General features: G+C 39.8%; 1 protein-coding gene across 2 annotated transcripts in view; it reads left to right on the top strand.

The window, feature by feature from the left end:
• Nucleotides 1-21,929, top strand: part of astn2 (astrotactin 2) — a 269,358-nt gene that overhangs the window by 34,221 nt on the left and 213,208 nt on the right. For both annotated transcript variants that reach the window (XM_022768048.1, XM_022768049.1), the window contains exon 2: nt 12,060-12,247. In XM_022768048.1, the coding sequence (XP_022623769.1) occupies nt 12,060-12,247 (188 nt within the window). The remainder of the gene's footprint in view (nt 1-12,059; nt 12,248-21,929) is intronic.

The raw sequence follows: 21,929 nt of genomic DNA, 5'->3' as shown, positions 1-21,929 counted from the left end.
CAGGATATATTTAAATTCCAATTTTGCCATTTAATGTTTTTGTTTACTCATAAAAGTACATCATCAAGTACATTTATTGTGCATGCACATTAGAAATTGCAATGCCAGTTGAGTGGGGGAAAATCTGTTTGGATAGGTTTGAGTCATATAAAGGTTTGCATCCATGCATAGAAGTGATATATAGATTATATCCTTTTGTTTGGCATTTGACAGTGGTTCGAACAAAGAGCAGAGTACGCAGTTGAAAAAAGAAAAGCGGCAATGGCTGAAGAGATGGGAACAGTGTAGCTGGTGCAGTGGGTTGTTAGCCTAAGCTACATATTCTTAGAAAAGGAAACCCACACTGAGCTACACACTCACAACAAACAAACGCCGGGGGAGGAATAGGAGGGGGAGGTAAAAAGGATGAGCAGGCAGGTTATAAAGACCCAACAGATTCAAGGTTAACAGAGTAATGGACATGTAAAAGTCAGATGACACACAATTCAACAAGACAACACTGAAATGCACAACTTCAAGCAACATTTAGGTGTGAGCCCAACCTGAAAGCATTAAGTATTTCAAGAAGTCACCTGAAACTGCGAGATCACTGATGGCAGCAGAGGTTGTGCCCTGGTACCAACACCAAAGGGAGTCACGGATGGGAGACTGCCGGCAATGACTTTTCATCATAAAAGTTGTGGCAGAGATTTATGAAACAGGAAGTAAAAAAAAAAAGAAGAAGAGAAAAAAAAAGTGACATAAAAATGACAGAGCTGCAAATAATTTTCAGGTTTTTAGTGCTGTGCAGGGAAGAATGGTAATCTCCTCAAGTTCATTAAACATTTTTCCCAATTGTAAAAATGTAGCCACGAGGCAAACTCTAAAGAGAAAAATATGAAGCACCTACTGTGATGATACCATGGAGCGAGATTTTGGTACGGTGCCACATTTTGATTAACTGTCCAACACCAATTTTATCTGAGGACCTGCTATTGAATGGGGTGAAGGATATAGTGAAGAAAATAGAGGACGTATAGTTCTAAAGACATGAATCTCCAAGAATATCAATTCAGTGTGATAATCTTTTTCAATAGATTTGTGCACGTAAAGTCTTTTCCCTCTAACAATCAGAAAATTCCTTATGATTTGAAAGATATTGTGCTCTGTTTTAAATCAAGTCAAATAATTTTTGTCTGATTACTCTGATTACTTTATATGTTTGGAGTTGAAATAATCTTTCCAACCCACTTTCCAGTGTGATGTGTTTTTGTCGGGGCAATCATCTTTGAATGGGTGGTGTTTACTCGTCTCACAGATATAGACGGAAGATTTGCCCTCTGTTCAGTGATTATGTTCTGCAAAAAGGAAAAAAAAAATGTTGCTTCAGCACAAAAAGCACAGCAGTAAACCAATAACAGCTAATAACAGTACCAGCCATTCAGTCTCACTATCCAGCACTCTAATATTGCTTTGCCACAAGCTTGACATGGAAGTCATTAAAAGGATGCACTGTTATAGTGACCACGCTGGTACAGGCTGCAGAGCTGGAGAGCAGTACCTCATAATCCACTTCCTGGTTGAGACTGATTAAGACCTTCATGTATGTCACCACAGAATCTGTGCCAGGCAGTAGATGGATCCTGCAAGCAGCTGGCGAGGTGTCAAGCTCATCATGTCAAGCTAGACCAATTCCTGTTAAGGAGAAAATAGTCACAGATTGGTTTCTCTTTACCTTTTACAAAGTAGTCAGTGCCAGCATGACAAAATTCATTATAGGGCTGTCTTAGGGACAAGGCAGCAACCCAGGGCTCGTGCCAATGCATAAATGGCTGGCTGAGACCTGTCAACATATACGGACTGTGCTGAAAGTATAAGGTATGGCTTTGCCAGCGTGGAGCCACACAGATATGCTCATGGCCCTACCGCATGAAGTGGCTGAAATAGCAGTGGAGAACTTGGGTCCGTCCTATAATTGGAAAACTGGTATCACTGGAAGGGGCTGAGATTTCCAGAGACAATACTGTAAGAAGTAATTGAGATGAAGATGAGAACAAAATGAAGAACAGAGGGAGCAAGTCAGTGTATGCAATTATTAGAGCAAGACTTCATTTCTATTCCTGAAGCTATTCCAGGGCGAGGTTAGAGAGCAGAGGCCAAAGTCTGGTTGGATCTGGTTCTAGACAGAAACATCCCATGTGGCGACCCCTGACAGGCAGACCCCATTATGTATCAAATCCTTAACCAAGCAATTTATGAATTTCTCCTCAACTACATGCTGGGATATGTAGGAGTCCCAGTTGAGTTCCCACTATAAATTCATCCTTGGCCGGTGTGTTTTCAGTTGGGTACGCTCAACACATCATGGCCTGTTGTTACAAGGCCATTACTTTTGGTGAAGGCCATTACTTACTGGCCCCTGGGACCAGGACCCAAGCAGGCGATCACTAAAATCATCTAGCAACTGAGTTCAGTGTGATCAAGATGGTATAGCTCAAACAGCAGACTGCCAGCTTCGTGCTAATCTTCATCCAAAACCTATATTATACTTCGGTGCATCCAGACTTTATATAGTTGCTGCACCTGCACTTGCTGCTGCCATTCCACGTTTTGTTGTTCACTGTGGCTGCCTTCCTGCTCTCTTCAAGTTTGTTGTCAGACTAGGAGGCTTGTAGTGTTATTATACTGCCCTCGTCAGTCCCAGAAGAATCACATCTACAGTACAGTAAAAAAACAAGTACCATCACATTTTAAGAAACGTGACATCAACTTGGTAACGACATGTGAGTATGGGTTCTCATGACATTCTTACACGAATGTGTATTTTTTTAAATGGCTGAGGTTCAGTGGTCCAGTGCATTGTGTTTGAAGCAAGTCCAAGGGATCAGGGATCTTTTTTTGATGAGTTGATGACATTTGGCCATTTACATAGTATTCCCTCTCTTATAGCCTTTCTCTGTGGTCCGCAGGATGAATACAATCATTTCAAATATGCCTTCTCTACAACCAGTATTTCAAGTTTATCAGCGGAAAACACTCTTCTATGCTCCATTGCCTCCCACACATTTGCGGCACGTGTCAAAACAGACTGGCATCAGGTCTTATTTAGTGGGACTTTATGCAAATCAGATGAACTGTGTCTGGCCTCAGTACATCTATAGTCTTAGTAAATACCCAGCTAAATTGAAAAAATTGACGTGACACAATTGTGTTACTCGTCAGACTTTGTAAAAGGGCAATAGGTAAAATATCTCCCAGCTTTAACATAAAGAAAAAAAATTACAGAACATAACATTCTGTAAAACTACATTGGTTTCATTTGGTACCCGTGAGACCCCTCCACATTACATGTCATGACGGCATCAGCTTTGTTTGTTGGTAGCAATATCTACATTTTCAGATGTTCAATTTTTTTTAATTTTAACTTTCCTTGGCACAGAGTCGACCTGAGTGCTGTAAGTGTAGTTTTAATTCACTGTGCCAATGCATTCTCCCCTTCTTATTTGGCCGAAGTTTCATTGGAGGCCAAAACAAAGGATTAGTAAATCTTAATGCATGTATTATTACACCCAAGCCTCCCACTTTGGCACTGGCAGACAACCCCCATTGGTGGTCAAGCCTTACATTATTGTGAGAGAGATGTGAAATCAGAATAGGTCTTGTTAATGGGATTGTAGCGTTTTAGAAGAAGCCTATGCACTCAGCAGATAAGGGGACTGTTTATCCCGTTAATGTGTCACTTTAAATACATTAGGAGTAGGAGGGCTCTTGTTTGTTTGTTTTTTTTTTCTTTTTTTTTTTTTTGGCTCTCTGCCTCACTAATCCTCAAGAGCGCAAGGGACAAAACATTTATAGATACAGACTAAATTACATTTTTAACTGGTATTTAGTGGGTTAATGATGCCAATTTCCTGGTTAATAATAATAATAATATATATATATTTATATAATAATTTAATTGCACCATAGATGATATTTTTGTTTATATCACCGCAGATGATTTAAAACTGAAGTGACCTTGAGCAATAATGGAGGCACTGACCCACAATATAGTACATATACGCACATGTGCACGTGCAATTGCACATACACACACAGACACAGGAACAATGATACACACAACAGATTGTAATCACTGTGTCACAGTGGGACCAAAGACAAGCAGTTATTTGTTTATTCTATTTACATTGTCACTAAAGGTTCCCAGAGGCCCTCTAGCCCCTCTATAAAACAAATGATGTCCTATAATTCATTCATTGCTTACTTTGCACTTGTCTTTGTTGTTAGAAAGTATGTAGAACGATGTTTAGCAACACTTGTGGATAGCTGCGTTGTGTCTTTTTTAGTAGTTTCATTTATACTCTTACAGAAGCAGGATGCAAGATGAATTAATGGCTGTGACTTTCACTTAACTTCGAGGATATTTATGGGGAAAAATGAAGAAATATCCACTTCTTTTTAAGGCATTCTCTGTGACTTCCTAATATTGTTATTGCCACACCTTTGCTGTGTGTTCTGAAGTCACGAGTCACCTTCTCCTTCATGCTGTGAGGCTCACCGGCAGTGTCTCTGAAAGTATGATTGGTTTTCTGTAGGAGGTGGTCAGTGCGCAGTCCAACAGCTGCCGCTGTGATTGAGCACAGTAGGAGCCAGTGTGGGTGTGGACATCAGCGATAAGGCCTGAGTGGCACTGGCAGGGCCTCTCGTTAGCAGGAGATCCTTCAGAGGACCTCACTAAGAACTCCAGGGACAAAGTTGTTGTCACTGTTGAAATCCTACAACATTCCTCCTGTTCCAGTGATATTGCCTAGGACGGCTGTTTTGTTTATCACATGCTGCATGCAGAGCAAATTTAATGCTGTAGTCACTATAAATAAATGCGGCAGTCTATCTCTGACTAATTCAGACACAGATTTAAATAACAGGTCCATGAACTTAGTACCATTATATCAGGCAAGTTTAATCATACCAAAAAAAAGTCTAACTAATTTTTGGACAAATGTGCTTCATTCATGAACTGCTGTAATTCAGTAGCTAGTGAAATTATCAGTGGTGACATGAGTTTTACTTATAGGCCTACATTTTAGCTTAAGAATTGTCTGCTGTAAAAGTGTATAAAGTGGCCTCTGCGTGGGGAGCATGTAGGGAAGTGAGGTGAAAAACAGGTCATCCAGAGAAACAGGTGTTGAGTCAACAGAATAGGATCCCACAGTGCTGATTGAGCGAGGAAGTATAGCGACAACAGTCCACAGTGCTTGAAGGTCTGAAGGGGGGGGGGGGGTACTGATACTTTTTTCTTTTCTTTTTGCCTGTTATTCTTTTTCTTCACAAACTGAATGGTCATCAGAAATCCGCTTTACTTTGTTACCACTTCCTTTTTAAATGTTTATTTGTGTTCACTAAGTTTACCTATTCAGACTTTTAATGTACATTAATGGGAGCTATTTGTGAGCTTTGCTATTGCTACATGGAATTGAACATTGAGCATTAACGACTATTTACTTCCCAGTCTTGCAAAGAGCTGTGGCCATCGTTGTAAATTACAGGGCAAGAGTTTATAATACGCCCTCTGAGCAGCGCTACTTCTTCCGGGCAGACTGGAGGCTACAGTGACTCGGTATCAGAAAGTGACGAGACGGTGGGAGCCGGACTGGGGTTAGCTGGTTAGCATGCTAACTTCAGTAGAAAAAAACAAGTGATAAAATAGAAGCAAAACAAAAAATTTTCCAGTGCTTTGTTTCTTCAAGACTGGAAAGTAAACAACTGTTAATGGCTACATGGCAATAGCACAACTTAAAAAATGGGAATTCCACCAAATTTGTCTGAAAATGTTCTTCTTAGGTATGGCTCATTGATGGTGAGAAAACAACACAGTCCAACATATGCGTTACTGGAGTTAGTCTCATCATTTCAAAACAAAAACACACACGTGTAATATCCCACTGTGGCGGGAATGTGTAGGTAACACTCTTATAATTCCTGGAAAAGAGGGGAAAAAAAAGTCTTGATGCATTTTTAATTGCGTTCATTTTCATTGGTCTTTATGTGAATGCCAGCTATTTCATTAGTGTTTGCAAAGAGCCATTAGGGTGACATTTATTCGCACTGTTGTTAAATTGGATAGAGGAACCCTGCATGCCTTTTGTAGCTCATCCTGTATTTGCCTAAATATTCCATAGCTCCCATCGCATCCTTATAAATGGTAATAGCACAGTTAGCATTTTGGGAATATGACATCCAGACCATTTAGTAGCTAATAAAGGAGGCATGTTTGCTTTGCTACTGATTAGCATTTCCTGTCGACAGGGGTGTGAAATCAAAAAGTGAAAACATGTTGAATTTGCCATTGTCACAGATGACAGAGTTTTTGAGGCAGCATCTGAATGTCTGGGAGGTATGCTAATATACTTGAACACTTTTGATGAGTGTCAGACTGATAAATCCCTTTCCCCTTTCCCTCTCTGTCTGCTTGTCTCTCTCTTTTCACATACTCTCACATCTGCTTTTCTGTCCTTGCTTTCATTTTTGGCCGAGACATTTGAAACCCAATGAATCCATCCTTATTTTTTCATATCGGTTATTGAATATCGATCAACCCGATGTGTTGTCACAAGACATCCACACTATAGGCAGCTTGTATAATGAAATGCAGGGCGCAGTCAGTGGAAGACAGAAGCGTTATGCCACGTATGTAATGACAGGCAGCAAAGTGCCTTTAGGGTGCCAGCTTTCATCATAGTAAATGTTGATGACACGTGCTTGTTGCCGAGCTGACAAACTGTCATGGAGCTGTCAGGCTTGCACAATCACTGACTCTGCACTCCTATGATCACCTTTAAACCGATGAATGCCTTTTGTGAACCGGTGTTGTTGTGTGGGCGGGCAGAGGACTGTGTTTGTATGTGCATGCATATGTTTGTCAGCTCCCAGACAATATATTCTAATGCGGGAATGTGTCGAACCCTTGTTTGCTGTTCGTCAGGCTGTTGGAAGCAGTGCAACCTTGGCAGCCTGATTGTGCTATAATTGATAGTCATGATATTGAAGATATTGCTCCTAAACATATAATTCTAAGAGTAATACTGTATGGTGTAGATAGTGTGGTTGTAGTCAGATGTTAAAGTAAAGTCCACCTCCACAGGAGAACAAATTTTCAGATGTTACAGTCAGTGTACACACACACACTGCCATCTCCCTAACTGGAAATAAGAGCACTGAGGATTGAAGTGAAAAGATGTTTTCAGGTAATACGTTTTGGAGATGGTCCATTGACACTGGATTAGATTTTGACTCTGTGGGCTCATAAGATTTTTGAGACATCCTATTCAAATGGGTTCCAGCTGTGAATCTGAAAATATCCCCACATACCCGGTGAAATCACCATGGTTACCGTCATAGTGTTAAGGGAGTTTTTAATGTTCATGATCAGTGGAGCAGCCCCAGGATTTGTCTCTGGATGACATCATTTCCAGTCTTTCTCCTGTTGTTCAGCATGAGGGAGTTGCTAATCCTTGCTAATTCAAATACTGAAATGTTGAAACATCAAATATGTACTCAGTTTTAGAGTGGATTTTACTTTACAACGAGCAAAGAAGCTTTGTGCAATAAATTAGGTGTGGGATAAAATAAATTGATTTCACCTTGTTCAATCATTTTCACCACACAAATAGGCTACTGCCTCGTTATGTATGATCACAAAGGTTCATTACTGCCCTCTGTGGTAACTGAGACCTGCAGGTAATGTGGGATTTTTTCCCCCAATTTCCACAAGGGGCAGCAATGAGCCTGTTAAGGGAGCAAGTTACCCACAATTCATGGCAAATGATGTAGGAAGGAGGAATCGGTATACATTAGCAAACAGTTGCGTATTCACACTTATAGCGGATACAGAGTAGCATCAACATTCATTTGGACTTGTGTGCCTGATGACTGTAGGTACAATGTTCACTGAGAATGAGGTTGTGAGCTACCGTCCGTGAAAAGGAGGCACAGTGTTCTGAAACGTAGTATGGCAGTGGACATCTGTGCAAATGAAAGCAAACAACCAAAACACCAGACACCTGGTTTAAGGTGAGACGTCTTGCTCTGTTAGCACAAGAATTTTTATTGTCGGTTTAATAAGCAGCGCAACAGTTTGGTGGGCTCTATGATCAATGCTTTGCTAATCACAGTGGTCTGTTTCGTTTCAGCGAGCAACGAGCAGCTTCTGACATTAGTAAGGGTAATTCGGGTTTGATAGAGGTGGCAGGCTGGATTTGGAAAATACAGCAATTTGTTATGATGATAGAAGAAAAAGTCCCTCAGTGATGTGCGGCACTCCTTTGATGTTCCCCTCTAGCTGACTCGATTTCACTAAATCCAGAATGGAAACACAGGTGTTCATGAGAAAAACTTCTCTTGTGTGTTTTTGCGCTGGACATGCACAGTTTGAATTTAGGATGAAAGCATTCAGGTGCATGGTTGCCTCCGCTGTGTGGCGGCTCCCAGGGCTTCATGTTCTTACTCTGCACACCTCGTCTCATCAGATATCCAACTCTGAGACTGTGTTAAGTGGAAATCACTCTTGCTTAAGGCAAAATTTTAAGGAATGTGAATACAGTAAACTCAAAATTTAACTCAGCACTTCCATCCAAACCTTGCAAATGATGAAGAAATGATGAAAGATCTTGGAGGAGAAGCAGATAAAAGAAAAGGGATGGAGAAAAACACAGTAAGACGCAGAGTGAGCACTTATATGATCACCAGCTCTCGTAATAAGAGTTCTGCTGACAATGTGTGTTCAGAAGATTTCACTTATATCTTAAGTACCTGCATAGAGGACTTAGCAAAGAGTAAGAAGGCTTTATTAAGGATTTAGTCTGAGCTGTCACTATCTTTCCTGTATATTGTGAAAAGTGAAAAGGGACTAAACCAAGGTTTTCATATTACAGTAAAATCGATGCCCTTTTAAAAAAAAAAAAAAAAAAAAGAAAAAAAGTTTGCTTCTATCATTGTACAAAGAGCAACACAGAACAATAGGACAATGACCTTACTACATAAATAACTATAATGGAAATGGACAAGTGTGATGAAAGAGCGCACACAGATCAGAATGACTAAGATCACTTCGCTGCTCTGAGCTGATAGTTACAAAAGTCAGCTAAACTCCTTTTGAACTTCCTCTACTGCCATAACCCACCCCACCCCCACACGCAAGTATTCATCGTTTGTCAAACAGCACCCACTTTAAATACGAGAAACAGGCAAAGCCACATGATCCTTATTCCAATATCCATATTTCCAAAAAGCTGCCCATTGAAGCGCTCTTTAAAGAATGAAACGTATCACTGAGAAGATTTTTTGCACAGGTTTGCTGATGAAATTTTATCATGGATTTTCATTGACTGACACCAGTGGTAGACTGCGTGTAGTGTAAGGTTAGGAAAATGGACAGCAGCAATGTAAAGAATACACTAATGGCTTAAAATGCAAAAACACCAGTGTGATCATCTGAGCAGTTTTGAATAATATGACAGCCACAGTGTCTTTACGGCCACAGTGTTGGTAACCCATAAGAAAAACACGAGCACTTCCAATGAACTGTTTTACTCTGTAAGGATCAAAGCATTACAATGTGTCACCATTTCTCTGTGATCCATGCAGTCATTCTTCCTTGCTCCATGAAATCATCATCATCATGGCATCCCTTTGGGTTGTCCTTGGACTCAGTTTGGGAGACACTGCACTGCTGACACCCTTGCTGGGAGCACACTGGCTTCAGTCACACTTGTGCAGTATCCACGCGCGCACACAGTCATGCACATATACACATTAATAATGTTCCTCCTAATGAATTACAAGCAGACCTTGAGGCCATACACCTATATCCCTCTAACGTCTGGCTACGTGCCCAGTGACAAGTCTCACAGCGCAAAAGACAAGGACACACACACACAGTCCTTTTGTCTTTAAATAGCATGCTTGCTGAGCTTCCTCATCTACATAACAATCGTACAAAGGAAGGTAACAGCTCTAGAAACTCTATTACTGTCCATCCTTCCTGCATGTTATTACTACTATTACTGCACGATTCCTTTTGCAGGAAAATAACTTGACCAAGTGTCAGTGTTGTGCATAATCTGAGTTATTTAAAGCCATCTGAAATGCACACAAAGCATGTGAGCAAAGTTCCAAGGTAAACTTGACAGGAGCTTTATAAGCTCTGTTTAAAACTGTAACAGATGGCAGGAGGCACCTCACTGTTGGCCCAGCAGACAAAGCTTTATCTTCTGTCAAGGTGATAGGTCAAGCAGTGTGTCTTCAGCCAACAGATTAAACATAAAGAGTTGAGCAGCCAGCAGTTATGGCGTTTAAGAATTTCACACCCTACAAAATTTCATCATAAGCTTCTAGTCAGCAAAACTGTAGCACATTTCACAGGTCTAATACAAGAGGGAGAATGTTTCTAGTGTGCTTTCAGAGAGTATGGCAAACAAATGAGATGAAGTGTATATTGACTTAATGATGAAATAATCAACCAATCATATAGTCATATAAATTATATTGATCATTGATTAATCATAATATTAATTTACCAAGGCGGAGCAAATGTGAAGATTTATCATGATTGTTTTATATACATTTTTAATTGAATATCAATCTGAAGATGCCCCTGGACTTCAAGAATAAATAATTCATTGATAATTAAAAAAAAAAAATAGTATCAAGAGCAATTAAGAAAAAAGACACAGTAAAGTTTATAAAAAAGTCTGCTTTACATTGACTATATTTGAATAATGTAACCTACAAGGTAATGGCGCATTATGATATAAGCTATATGTACGTTATGTTTTGAGTTCTGTCAACTTCGGATGTCTGTTCTGTATGCTCCCTCACTGCACCCGAGGGCCCGTGGCACTACCGAGCACAGCTCACCTAACCCTCCCCTGCCGCCCATGTCCCCTGACCCAGAGTCAGCGGGTTAATAACCAGCTGCACCGAAAGCCATTTGTCATTTGCTACCTGCCGCTGATAGGGGATGTCAGCAGATGTCTATGCCCTTGTCACCCAGCCTCATGACAAATACTGTATCAAGCCTCGCAATCTTAGGCTCCCTGAGGCTTCTCAGTACTCCTCTACTGAAAACCACTCCCACTTGATAGCATTAGATTCTTGTGCCGTGATCCATATCAAGATAAACTGGTGATCCCCTCGCTCTTTTTCATCTCCTTTTTCCATTGCCCCCATAAATTGCAATTGAGTTGTGTGTTTTTTTTTTTTTTTTTTCTTTTTCTTTTTTCAATTTGCACATTTTCCCCTCTCTTTTTACTTTTAAATGTTTCCAGCTTTCCTTTGATGTTGGATACTTAATGCCAGCGCCGGCCTGGAGCTAATGGTTTTATATTGGTACAAAATGTAGGATGATTTATGCAGATAAGAGGAGGACACAGCATTTCTACAACTACTCTGGACATTCAATTGAGGCTTGATGGACCCATTGTCTTTCCATTTTGTTTTTGCGTGTGTCTGCCTTGCCTGACAAATAAGTGGAGTGTAAACAAATGGATATTAACGGAAATAAGCCTTTCCCATCTGTGGCTCATTTTGGTTATAATTGAAGCGCTGTATTGATTGGACTGGCTGAAACATTTGTGATGCTGGCCGCTTATTCATTTTGAATTCAGACTAATCTCTCACTAATACCATGAGTGAAAAGGTTGTCATCATAAAGATTTCATCAAAGCAGCTAGGCAATGCAGTCGCTTGACAGTAATTCTCACTGAGCCAACTGCACAACAGCACAAAATTATGACAGCCTAAGAAGTCTGTCCAGCTACTCAAGGGTTCAAGGTTTCTAGTCACAGCACAGTGTTGATGTGCAGAGAGAGAGAGAGAGAGAGAGAGAGAGGAGGGAGAGAGTAGCGCACTGGAATGCTAATGCGTAACCCATAACCGTCACATTTGAACTTTGGCTTATTCATCACACATTATTTAGCTGTTGTTTCTTTTTTTCCCCTTAAAAATTTCTGTGCACTTTAAGACACTGTTTAAATGTTAATCTCTCATGGATTAAATTACCCTCCCTCCTTGTGTCTCTGCAGAGATGTCGGGTACGGGTGAAGATATTTCTCAGGTGCACTGGAAGCAGCAGTGGTTGGAAAATGGAACACTGTACTTCCACGTGTCCATGACTGAGTCTGAGCTTCTGGCTCAGACGACACAACCCACGGCCCGGGAGCCTGCTCACGTCCTCCATGAACATATGCATCTGCTGCACATCTCAGTTATGGTAAGTTATAACGCTGATGTGTTTGATTAAATGTGGATGTGGATAAACATATGATCAGCTATGAATGCATGTGTGGCAACTGCGTAGAGAAACGCACTGTTTTTGAAATCCTTTTGTGGTTACATTTGACTGTTCGAGTCTATACAGCCATCCACCGTGTCATGTGTCACTGTTGGCTGCTGTCGTTAGGACCTTCGTCCTTCTAGAGTGTCATAAGTGTCATATAGTGTCATAACTAGACAGTGTGAGCATTTTAATCTGCACACGACAAGATATTCCCAGTTGGTGGTTGTCATATGAATTTTTGTCAGCCTTAAGGTCACACCAGAAAGTGGCACAGCAAAACTAACACATTAACCAACTGCTGCTACAGTCGCACAATAGTTCCTCGTGCTCGCTCCTGTTTTCTTTGTAATATGCCATGTACTCCCTCTGGCATTTTGTTCTTGAGATTATGCATCATTTTATTCAATGAGGGGTTATTGAAGGAGGGGGGGGGGCTTGTTAGCTTGGTTACTAATGAGACAATAAGTTGACACAGTTTATTCAAAGGACATTTACCATTAAGCCCTGTTTGCAAAGCATTCCTCTTTTGTGGAGGTCAATTAAAAGTTGATGGTGCAACACAGCTACGTAATAAGCGAGGATAGCTTCCTCTCCTGCTTTCCATTACCCTAAAGATCAGCACTGCCAATAGTAAGCGCAGACAGCTTGCTATTGGTCGATGGCACTCATTTGCATCAGAGTTGAATTCAAAGGGAAAAACTGCGTTTGCACAGTTTTTACTTTGCACTTGCGAGAGAATCCACTTATCACATCAATTCCATTAAGATGAATTGATTATGCTGTGAAATGTCACCATCTAAAATACGGATGTGACCCGGCCTTTTCTGCCATGTTTGAAGTGCCGTGCCACCATCAGATATGTATGAAGGATCTATTTATGGAGAGTAACTAGTGCATGCTGATGACCTGTCCGTCAGAGTCCCACAGTGTGTCGCTGCCACTGTTAATCCTCTCTTATTGGTAAGTGTGTCGAGACACCTCAATGTGATCACACGCTTCAGATAAGCAACGACTTATCTCCGTGCTGCATAATGAGCGTGGTGTTATTGTTTGTCCTTCCAGCTGGTATTAAGGCCTTTTTTTTTTCTACAGGAAGCATTGGAGTTAGTGTAACTGATACCAGAGAGAGAAAAGAATAATGACTCCAGTGTGGACACGGTGGGGTTAAGATCTGGTGAAGGCTCAGCTACAGCTTTACTTATAATGCACCTCTTGTTATATTACCTGTTGTCGATGGGGTGTTGTTATGGTATGTGTGTGTAAGGATTTGCTAATGCTTTAAATGATACATATACATATATACATTGTTCTGCAGCATCCTTTCACCAAAATATTTTCCTTCCTCCAGACTTTATCTTTAAAACCAACCTCTGCACTTTCACCACTTTATGTGCTGTAATTGACCATTCTGTCGCTCTGCTTGCCTTTTTAAAGCGTTTATTTGGTAACGTCCTCTCATCTTTATGGATGTCAATACTTTTTAAGTGCTTTACCTCTTCTTGTTTAACTTACCGTAAATACTGCTAGCTGTGTTTTTACAGCTCTCTCCTCCTCTCCCGGTCTCTTATTTTTCTCGTCACTTCACCCCTGCACTTTCCCCCAACAAATTCCAACTTTTTAGGCTTCAAGTCCCTTATTTTCGCACCTTTTCTGTTGTTGACTTTATACCTCACCTCTCCTCGCACATCCCACCGCCTTCTCTATTTCTGTCTGCCCTCTCTTCTACATGCACCATCTCCTCGCTGGATCCACCTCCGTGTTCTCTCGAATCCTCTCGCCTCTCGTGCTCACAGCTCCGCCTCCTCCTCTTTCACCTTCAAAACACCTTTTGGTGACACTTCAAGTGAGGAGGTGTGCATAAGGCTAGCATGACACCTGTCATTACCTGGCAGTGGAAGCTGACTGAATTATGGTGGTGGTGTGGAAGTGTCATACGGTTTATGACGCACTCACTGCAGAATTAACACTTCAACAAGAGATATGTGGGTTAACAGCTTGACACGAACTATTAGAGTGTAATCAAACTGTTATTCCAGCAAGAATTTCTCCAACTTAAAGGACCATATAGTCTGCTTGTCCCAACCCTTGGATACGAACCATAGGAGCTTGTCAGTGGCAACTACCTGAACTTTGTTATCAGTCACTCAGTCTTGGATGAAAATAAACACGTACAATATGGGAAATAAAACGCTGCGTCCTTTATTGAATATATACGGGATGCGATTTGTCCCGTATTCTCGTTCATGTTATGTCCTCGAAGTGCTGTGAATAATGTAATAATTACAGTAAATAATCTTCCTGGGATTTTAGGCCGCGGTGGAAACGCAGACAACAATGGGCCACAGGAACCTTTTTAGTTCATGAAGAAAACGCCCAAACGCAAGCTAATGTTGACTCTCTGTTTCACATGGGAAACAAGCAGTGGTCTCTTCCATCCAACTGCCCCAACTCAGACTTTGTCTCTCTTTTTATGTTGCTTCCTCCTTTGTTGCTTTCATTAACCTCGTCCTATAGTCGACCTATGGTCTCCTTTTTAGTTTTTTTTTTTTACAGTTACAGGGATTTTAGCATTTGTCCTTGAGGTCAAGACTAAACTTTGTTATTAATGCGTACACTGTAATGCGACAATTTTATAAAACTTTATTCTAGACACTCTCCTAAGAGCGGAGAGGATTCTTTACAGCAGCGTCAACTTTGCACTCAAAGTAACATAACTATAATATAATGATAATAACCATTTAAACATTTATAAAGTTGAACCGAGGTTCATGTGTAGTGCTGTGCCTTGTTCATGTGGCTTCAAAGAAGTTAATGCACTTGCACTTTTTCTCCTTGGGGTTTTTTCTTTACTTAACAGCCCTCCTTTCTCTGCCTTCTCTCACTGTGTGTGTGATGAACAATAAAAAATGTTTAAAATGTTGAAATCTTTGACATCAGCATCTGACCTGGTATGACAATCAATTCTTTCCCGGCAGTGGGATTTTTATAGATGGGCCTTTTGCCTTTATGTTATAGCAGAGAAATGTGTTACTAATAATGTTAACAATGGCTCTGTTCTATTCAAGAGCCTCTTTAAGCCATGGCGGTATTCATCCATCATTCATTTTATTATTTACATCAGTTATTTTTTCTTTACTTTGACATGGCAATAACCTTCCAGAATTTAATAATAGTCCTTTTACCCACATTTTGACAACAGTTAAAATCGACACATCGTTTTAGAATGAGACCTTCATTTTGATTTGAAAATAGTTTCTGCACATTTCTGTTGGATTAAAGCATTCAGAACCTTGAAACAGTCACTCACTCCTTTGTCTGCTTCTCCACTCTGAAGATTACTCTGTCCTCTGAACTGCTCTTCAGTATCAAGACCCTATTACAACTACAACCGGTCTAAAACGCAGCGCCAAATGCAGCTCCCTGTTAAACAAATAGATTTTTGCACTTGAGATTTTTAAGCTTTCCATTTCTCGGCGTTTATTCAGATGTCACCTGTTACATATATCATCCTGATTAACATGGGCATGGAGAAGTTTGCATTTGAAAGCAATCCAACCATTCTGTCCTCCCACAGATCAGCCTAGTGGAAGGAATCAAGTCTCCATCCTCTCTCTCACAGTTTTCACTCCAGTGCTGTAGATTGATTGTAGGTTCTGTAGTATGTATTATACTGTATTTAATTAAATGTATTTTTATATTCTACTATGTCATTTGAAGAGTGATGGATTCATGTTTTGGTGGTATGGTAGCTCTTGTCTCTTATCATGTCTTTTTTGCTACTGAAGTTAGCATGCTGACCAGCTGGCCTTTCACCATACCACAACAGACCACATCTGTTATTTTCCTGTCTGGCAGTGGTAGGCCATTCCAGCATTAACATTTCATTTGTGCTAGACGGGAGTTTCTAGCTGCGCTGCATGGTGTTTTTTTTCCTGACAGCAGCGCAATCGCGCACTGTATTATTGAATACATGTGTATGGGGAGTTGCCTTTATCTTATCGACTGGCATCTCTATAAAGAGGCATTATTGTTTAAAATGCAAAGACGGAATGAAAGGAAGAGCGTATCGAAGCAGTCAGAACAGGACAGAAGACTCGGGTTTGGCCTTATGGCCCCAAGGTTTCTCCTGGCTCTTTGAGTGAACATCATTATGTCTGATGCTGTCAGTTCTGGGCCAGGCTGAAGTGTGAGCACTCTATTCTTCTGGCATTGAGCTGCCAGTTTCTCACTCACTCAAGCAATCGTTTTCCCGAGTCTCTCAGCTTTTTTCGCTGTCCGTCCCCTACCCTGCCTCTCCGTCATACGACAGCAGCAGACGGAGACGCCGGTATCGGCCTTAACGCGGGTGAAAATGACAATTGAATGACGAAAAGATCAGATAAATTTGTTTTCCACCGAGTGACTCGCTCATAACCAGTTAATTTGACAGTGTCATATTTACAATGTAAGAATGTGTTGAAAGAATGCGAAATTGCTGACATTTTTTTTGTAATACTCTATTATATGGACTATTACATGGGCTTTTCTTAAGATATTTATTTATTTATGTGTGTTTGTGTTTTTCTGCACAAACCATTTTGTTTACAGTGTTTTTTTTCTTTGTGGCTTTGTTCCTCTCAAGGCTCGCATCAACAGAAGTTATTCATAGAATGGTTGTGTCTTTATTTGTAAGCAACATATCTGCCTTGACAATGCACGCACATTTCAGTGCTTACAAACACATGTTTACCACCCAAAGCGTAGCAATTCTTTCATGCAAACGGCATCACCACCCCATCAACCTAAAGTTTTCTGCCAAATGTTGATGCTTAATATACAGGCATAACAGTTTGTGCTCAAAACGTATTAAATGTATCACAATAATTCGAAACATCACAGGGGGAAAAGCTGAGTGCTGAGCATCTGCTGAGCGCTGGTACACTGACTGTATTTTAAATGCATAAATTCAGAGAGATTTCCCAAAAGATACCAGTGTTCCTCAGTGATCACATGTGCAGATGCTGTACCTCCAATCTCACGACTTCATGTCCGTTCTCAAAGCACTTTCCTGACATATTTGTTATTATTTAATTGAAAAATGAGAAGAAAAAAAAATTATAATTAAATTAAATATCATTATTATAATTAATTTACCTTCCTGCATCGTAAAGAAAGAAAGAAAAAATCACAGAAGCGTGGGATGATTGTTTAATTGTGAGTTATGTTAAAAAGTAATTTATGACTCTTAAGAGCAAGTCATACATTATGATACACTCAGACTATACTGCTGTTTTTAAGAATGATTCACTTCAGACCTCAGAGTGCCGTTACTAGTTTTAAGTGTACTGATAGAGTGCATTTAACATGTCAACCCCCCCCCACCCAAAAAAAACCAAAAAAACAAAAGCATAAAAAAACATTAGCATAGTTATGCTAATGAGGACGGCGTTTCATTGGATGTTTTAAATACTTTGTGCTTGCTTCCAAATAGTGCATTAGACTCCATTTGTGTGTATTTTAAATCATGTTTAATATCTTCCCTCTATGAGATCATCAAGAGAATGAAATGAGATCTTTGTTGTGAAAAAGGGAGTCTGGGTTCTTCCTCTGTCCACATTTCCCTCGTTTTCAGTGTCTGACTGCTGTTCAGTATAGTAGTCTGTCTTGGAGTCATGCCTCCTTTGTGATCTAATATAATGCACCTACTATATCAATTTTTTGCCCCATTTCCGAATGACGACATGCACTGCTCCCTGGGCCCTGCCTGGAGGCCTTCATCTGAGAATGTTTGATTTGCATTGTGTCATCAAAGCACTTGAGCAACTGTTGCAAGGATTTTATTTGTTGTTGTTGGCTTTTTGTCAAACTGCTTTTACTCTCTTTGATTTGCACCTTTTGAAGGATGTTCTGGCAGTAGCCAAACTGTGACTGTAAATCATTGAAAGGGTAGTTTTCTATATATCAGTTTCAGTGAAGTACTCCATTGCACTTCCCTGCTGTCTGTCACTGTCTCACTGCGGTCTCAGTCTCCGTGATGAGAAGTCGAATGTAGCAGTTGTGCAACTAGTTTTTCTTCATCATACATTTGCAAAAAAAAAAAAGTATGTGTATTTGTATGTGAACATTAGAAGCATGCGCGCACACACACACAAAGAGAGTAAAAAACACTATTGGAGGCAAAGATGATTGATAGAATTTAGACCATTTCAGAAAGAACTTTCACAGCCTTGTAGAAAGAAAAGGAGAAAAGATAATGTGATTCATGGAATTATTAACATCTAACACCAGACAGTTTGCCTCCAGAGAGGAGTCACACCGGTGGTTTGATCAGACCTCTGAGATGTACTGAAGCAGCCCTTAAACAAAGCCCCCAACCCACTGCTAAGACAGATCACAGAGAAAAAGCAATTTTCTCCCCTCAATGCAACGTCTACACCAGAAACCATCCATGATGCACAATGTATGATGTAATATAGAACTTTTTTCTTTTTTCTTTTTTTTTTTTTTCTTTTCTTTTTTGGGGGGTTGAAAAAGAATTATAGGTGCGATATAATTGCATTTCTTTCTCATCAGAACTGGGGATGATATAATGCAGTGGGACTTTGAATATGAAGTTCAGAGGAAACAGCTATCAGTCATATTGTGTGTAGCACTGTGGAGGATTTTTCAAAGAAATGGCATGTTTGAGTTCACGGGGAGGACAGGTAGTATTTTACCAAAATGAGATGCAGTAAAGGCTGGCAGTTCAGAGCCTTTCATATGCCACGTTACAGAGCATAATCATCTATTCTATGGGATCAGGGTGTCTGCAGCACAACACGGAATGGAAATTAGACATGTTTCATTGACTATCTGGACAGTATGTTAAATACACCAGTTAGCCAACCACCAAAACCAAAATGAAAGTCTAAAAAAAACGAAATGAATAGAAAACATCTCATATTTAAAAACTCAGTCCGGCTCATTTTGTATAATTGAGCATATGCCTGAGGTCATTTAATATTCCCGAGCTCACACAATGGGAAGGGAGGACTACTATTCTTATCTCCGTCCTGATAGATATGCATGAAGATACAGTGCACCCTACACGGTTGAAATGACTCCCTTTATAATTAAGCAGTCACCGGTGATGTATGACCATCAGTGCGGTGGGTCATCGAGGCATTTGAGGCAACCTCGGCTCCCGTGGAATCAGGGGTTACAGAAATTAATTTTCACCATGCCCTGGCACAGGCAGGAATAATGCTACTGTGGCTGAGGACACTTTCAATTATTTCATTAAAGTCCAAGCGAGTTAACATTTAATTGCTCTAAGCTTTAATTGTTTCAGTCACCTATTGGTTTCTAAAATTTTTACACATGCGTGTTATTGCCTCGTGAATACAAAATGACGGCTAATTAAAACGACTGGTAACTTGCAGCTGAAGAGACTGACATGAAGCTTCTAGAGTTTAAAAAAAAATATATATATATATTAGAAAAGTGATGTTGCTGAAGGAGCTCATTATTCTTCTGTGCTGTTAATAAAGCTACTTTTCATCATCACTGCGCAGTATGTATCACTTACATTACTCAAACATCACATAGAAAGGTTTAAGTGATATTTCAAGTCTCAGGCTCGATATGCTCATTTGCCTAATTTTTAGCATGCACACCATTTATATATTAAAAAAAAAAAAAAAAGCAATAGTAATGGCTCTAATGAATATTGAGAAGACATTTTTATGTGTGCTGCCCTTCTCTCCCCGACATCAGACCATTGCTAATTAATGTCATATTTCATATATCAGATTTATTCAAATGCGGCTTGCAGTATTTTTTTTTTTTTTACCTAAATGTATTAACATTATTTTTTCTTTTAGTGACTTGGTCCCTTTTTATGACTTAATATACTATCTGTACAATCAAACGTGTCCTCATACTGTAGGTTATAACTGTCCAAAATAATCCATACGGCTTATCAGTGTGTTTTCTGCTCTCCCCTTCCCCAAAAACTCCACTCCCCTCAGCCAGCTGCACCTCTGTGAAGTGACCCTGCCTCGCGGGGGATATTGAGATGCACATTTTGTGTAATTACTTAACACAATTACACTTGTTCATTTTAGCCCACATAATTTGTAAATAGATATTAATATTTAAAACTACACCTATTACTGACGGATCAGAAGAATCTTTGTCAGCAAGCAAAAAAAAAAAAAAAACGATTAAAAAGAACTGTAATTGCACTTTTCCATTTAACATCGCATTAGTTCTAGATTGAAATATTCTTCACAACAATTGAAATTATAACCCATCCAGAACTTTAATTAGGAATGTATTCACTCTAATATTCATGATTGACTGACTGACAATTTTCTTTCTTTTTTTTTTTTTTCCCACTTCTTCGCTCTCCCTTTTCTTCTCAGCTCCACACCTGTGAGCAGTAAGCACATATGACTGACGAGTGAACATTCGCTTTGTTACACACAAAGCAGGAGAAAATTGCTGGAATGACAGGATAAAAATGTATTGTGTGGAAAAACATATGTGCTTGATCATATGTATATTGCAGGAAGTTCCATTACATCATATTTTATCTTTCAAACATGATTTGAGGCGTCCGACATTAGTTTGTGTAATTGATCAAAGGCAAAAAACATGAAAGTGTTCTCAGATATTATAAACTGTTAAGTTACAGTGAGGCTGAGGCATAGCTACATTTAGTTCATATGACAAAGGCTTGTTTCTTTGACAACATTGCCTGTTTTAGTGTGTGCTTGTGATGTGTGGCTCTTCTGTAAAAAGCAAAATCTAAAAAAAGAGGATTATTTCATTCCTTCATCCATTAAGCCCATTAACATCTATGTAGCGTAGATGGAAAATGCAATGCTTTAAGTGGACTTCCTAAGGCTTACCGCGCAATCATCAATTTCATGCCTCCTGTCTGTGCAGTCAATACAATTTGTCATCAATTAAAGCTAATATTGGTGGTAGACGACTCTCTGCTCTCTACTTACCCTCTTTAGCGGAGGCTCGTGGTTGTAAAATCGCAACTTATTAATCAAAACTATTTTATTAAAATCAAAAATGAATATTATGAAGTAGCCGCCTGGACTGAAATGAGTAGTCAGCTGTTTGGCCGGCAGCCATGGAAAACTTTGGGCGAGATGGATATTGTACAGCAAAATCAGTCATTTGCAACCCTCTCTCATTTGCGACATTCTGGTCGCAGTTATGTTTCCTATAAACTGTATTAACTGTTTGCAAATTAGTTTTAACTAACCAGAATTTGTAGGAGACATTGTTGGCTGTAAACACAACAGTGCCATTACCCTCTAGTTGTAATGTGGGTGGGCTGTAAAACTAAAACAGTGAGCTGAAAGGTGCTAAAAAAGCTCCGCAGAGGCAGGTGATAAGTCTTACTGATGTAGTTCCCTCTAAGACTGTTTCACTAGTACTGATGATGAATTAAGTCTGAAAAAAGACCAATATTATCTGAAAATCAAATGTCAGTGATCTGAGCTTATATCTCAGTTGGATTTTAAAAGATTAATTTGTTGTTTTTCTTTTCTTTTTCTTTTTTCTTGTTATTTGGAGTAATTTCAAGGTATTCGTTGTTGCTGTTTGTCTATCCACCCTTATTGTAATGAGTATTGGA

This window comes from Seriola dumerili, unplaced genomic scaffold, assembly GCF_002260705.1.
Source record: "Seriola dumerili isolate Sdu_G_001 unplaced genomic scaffold, Sdu_1.0 BDQW01001389.1, whole genome shotgun sequence".
NCBI classification, from domain to species: Eukaryota; Metazoa; Chordata; class Actinopteri; order Carangiformes; family Carangidae; genus Seriola; species Seriola dumerili.
Note: the sequence above shows the minus strand (reverse complement) of the source record. Positions and strands in the feature narration are given on the sequence as shown.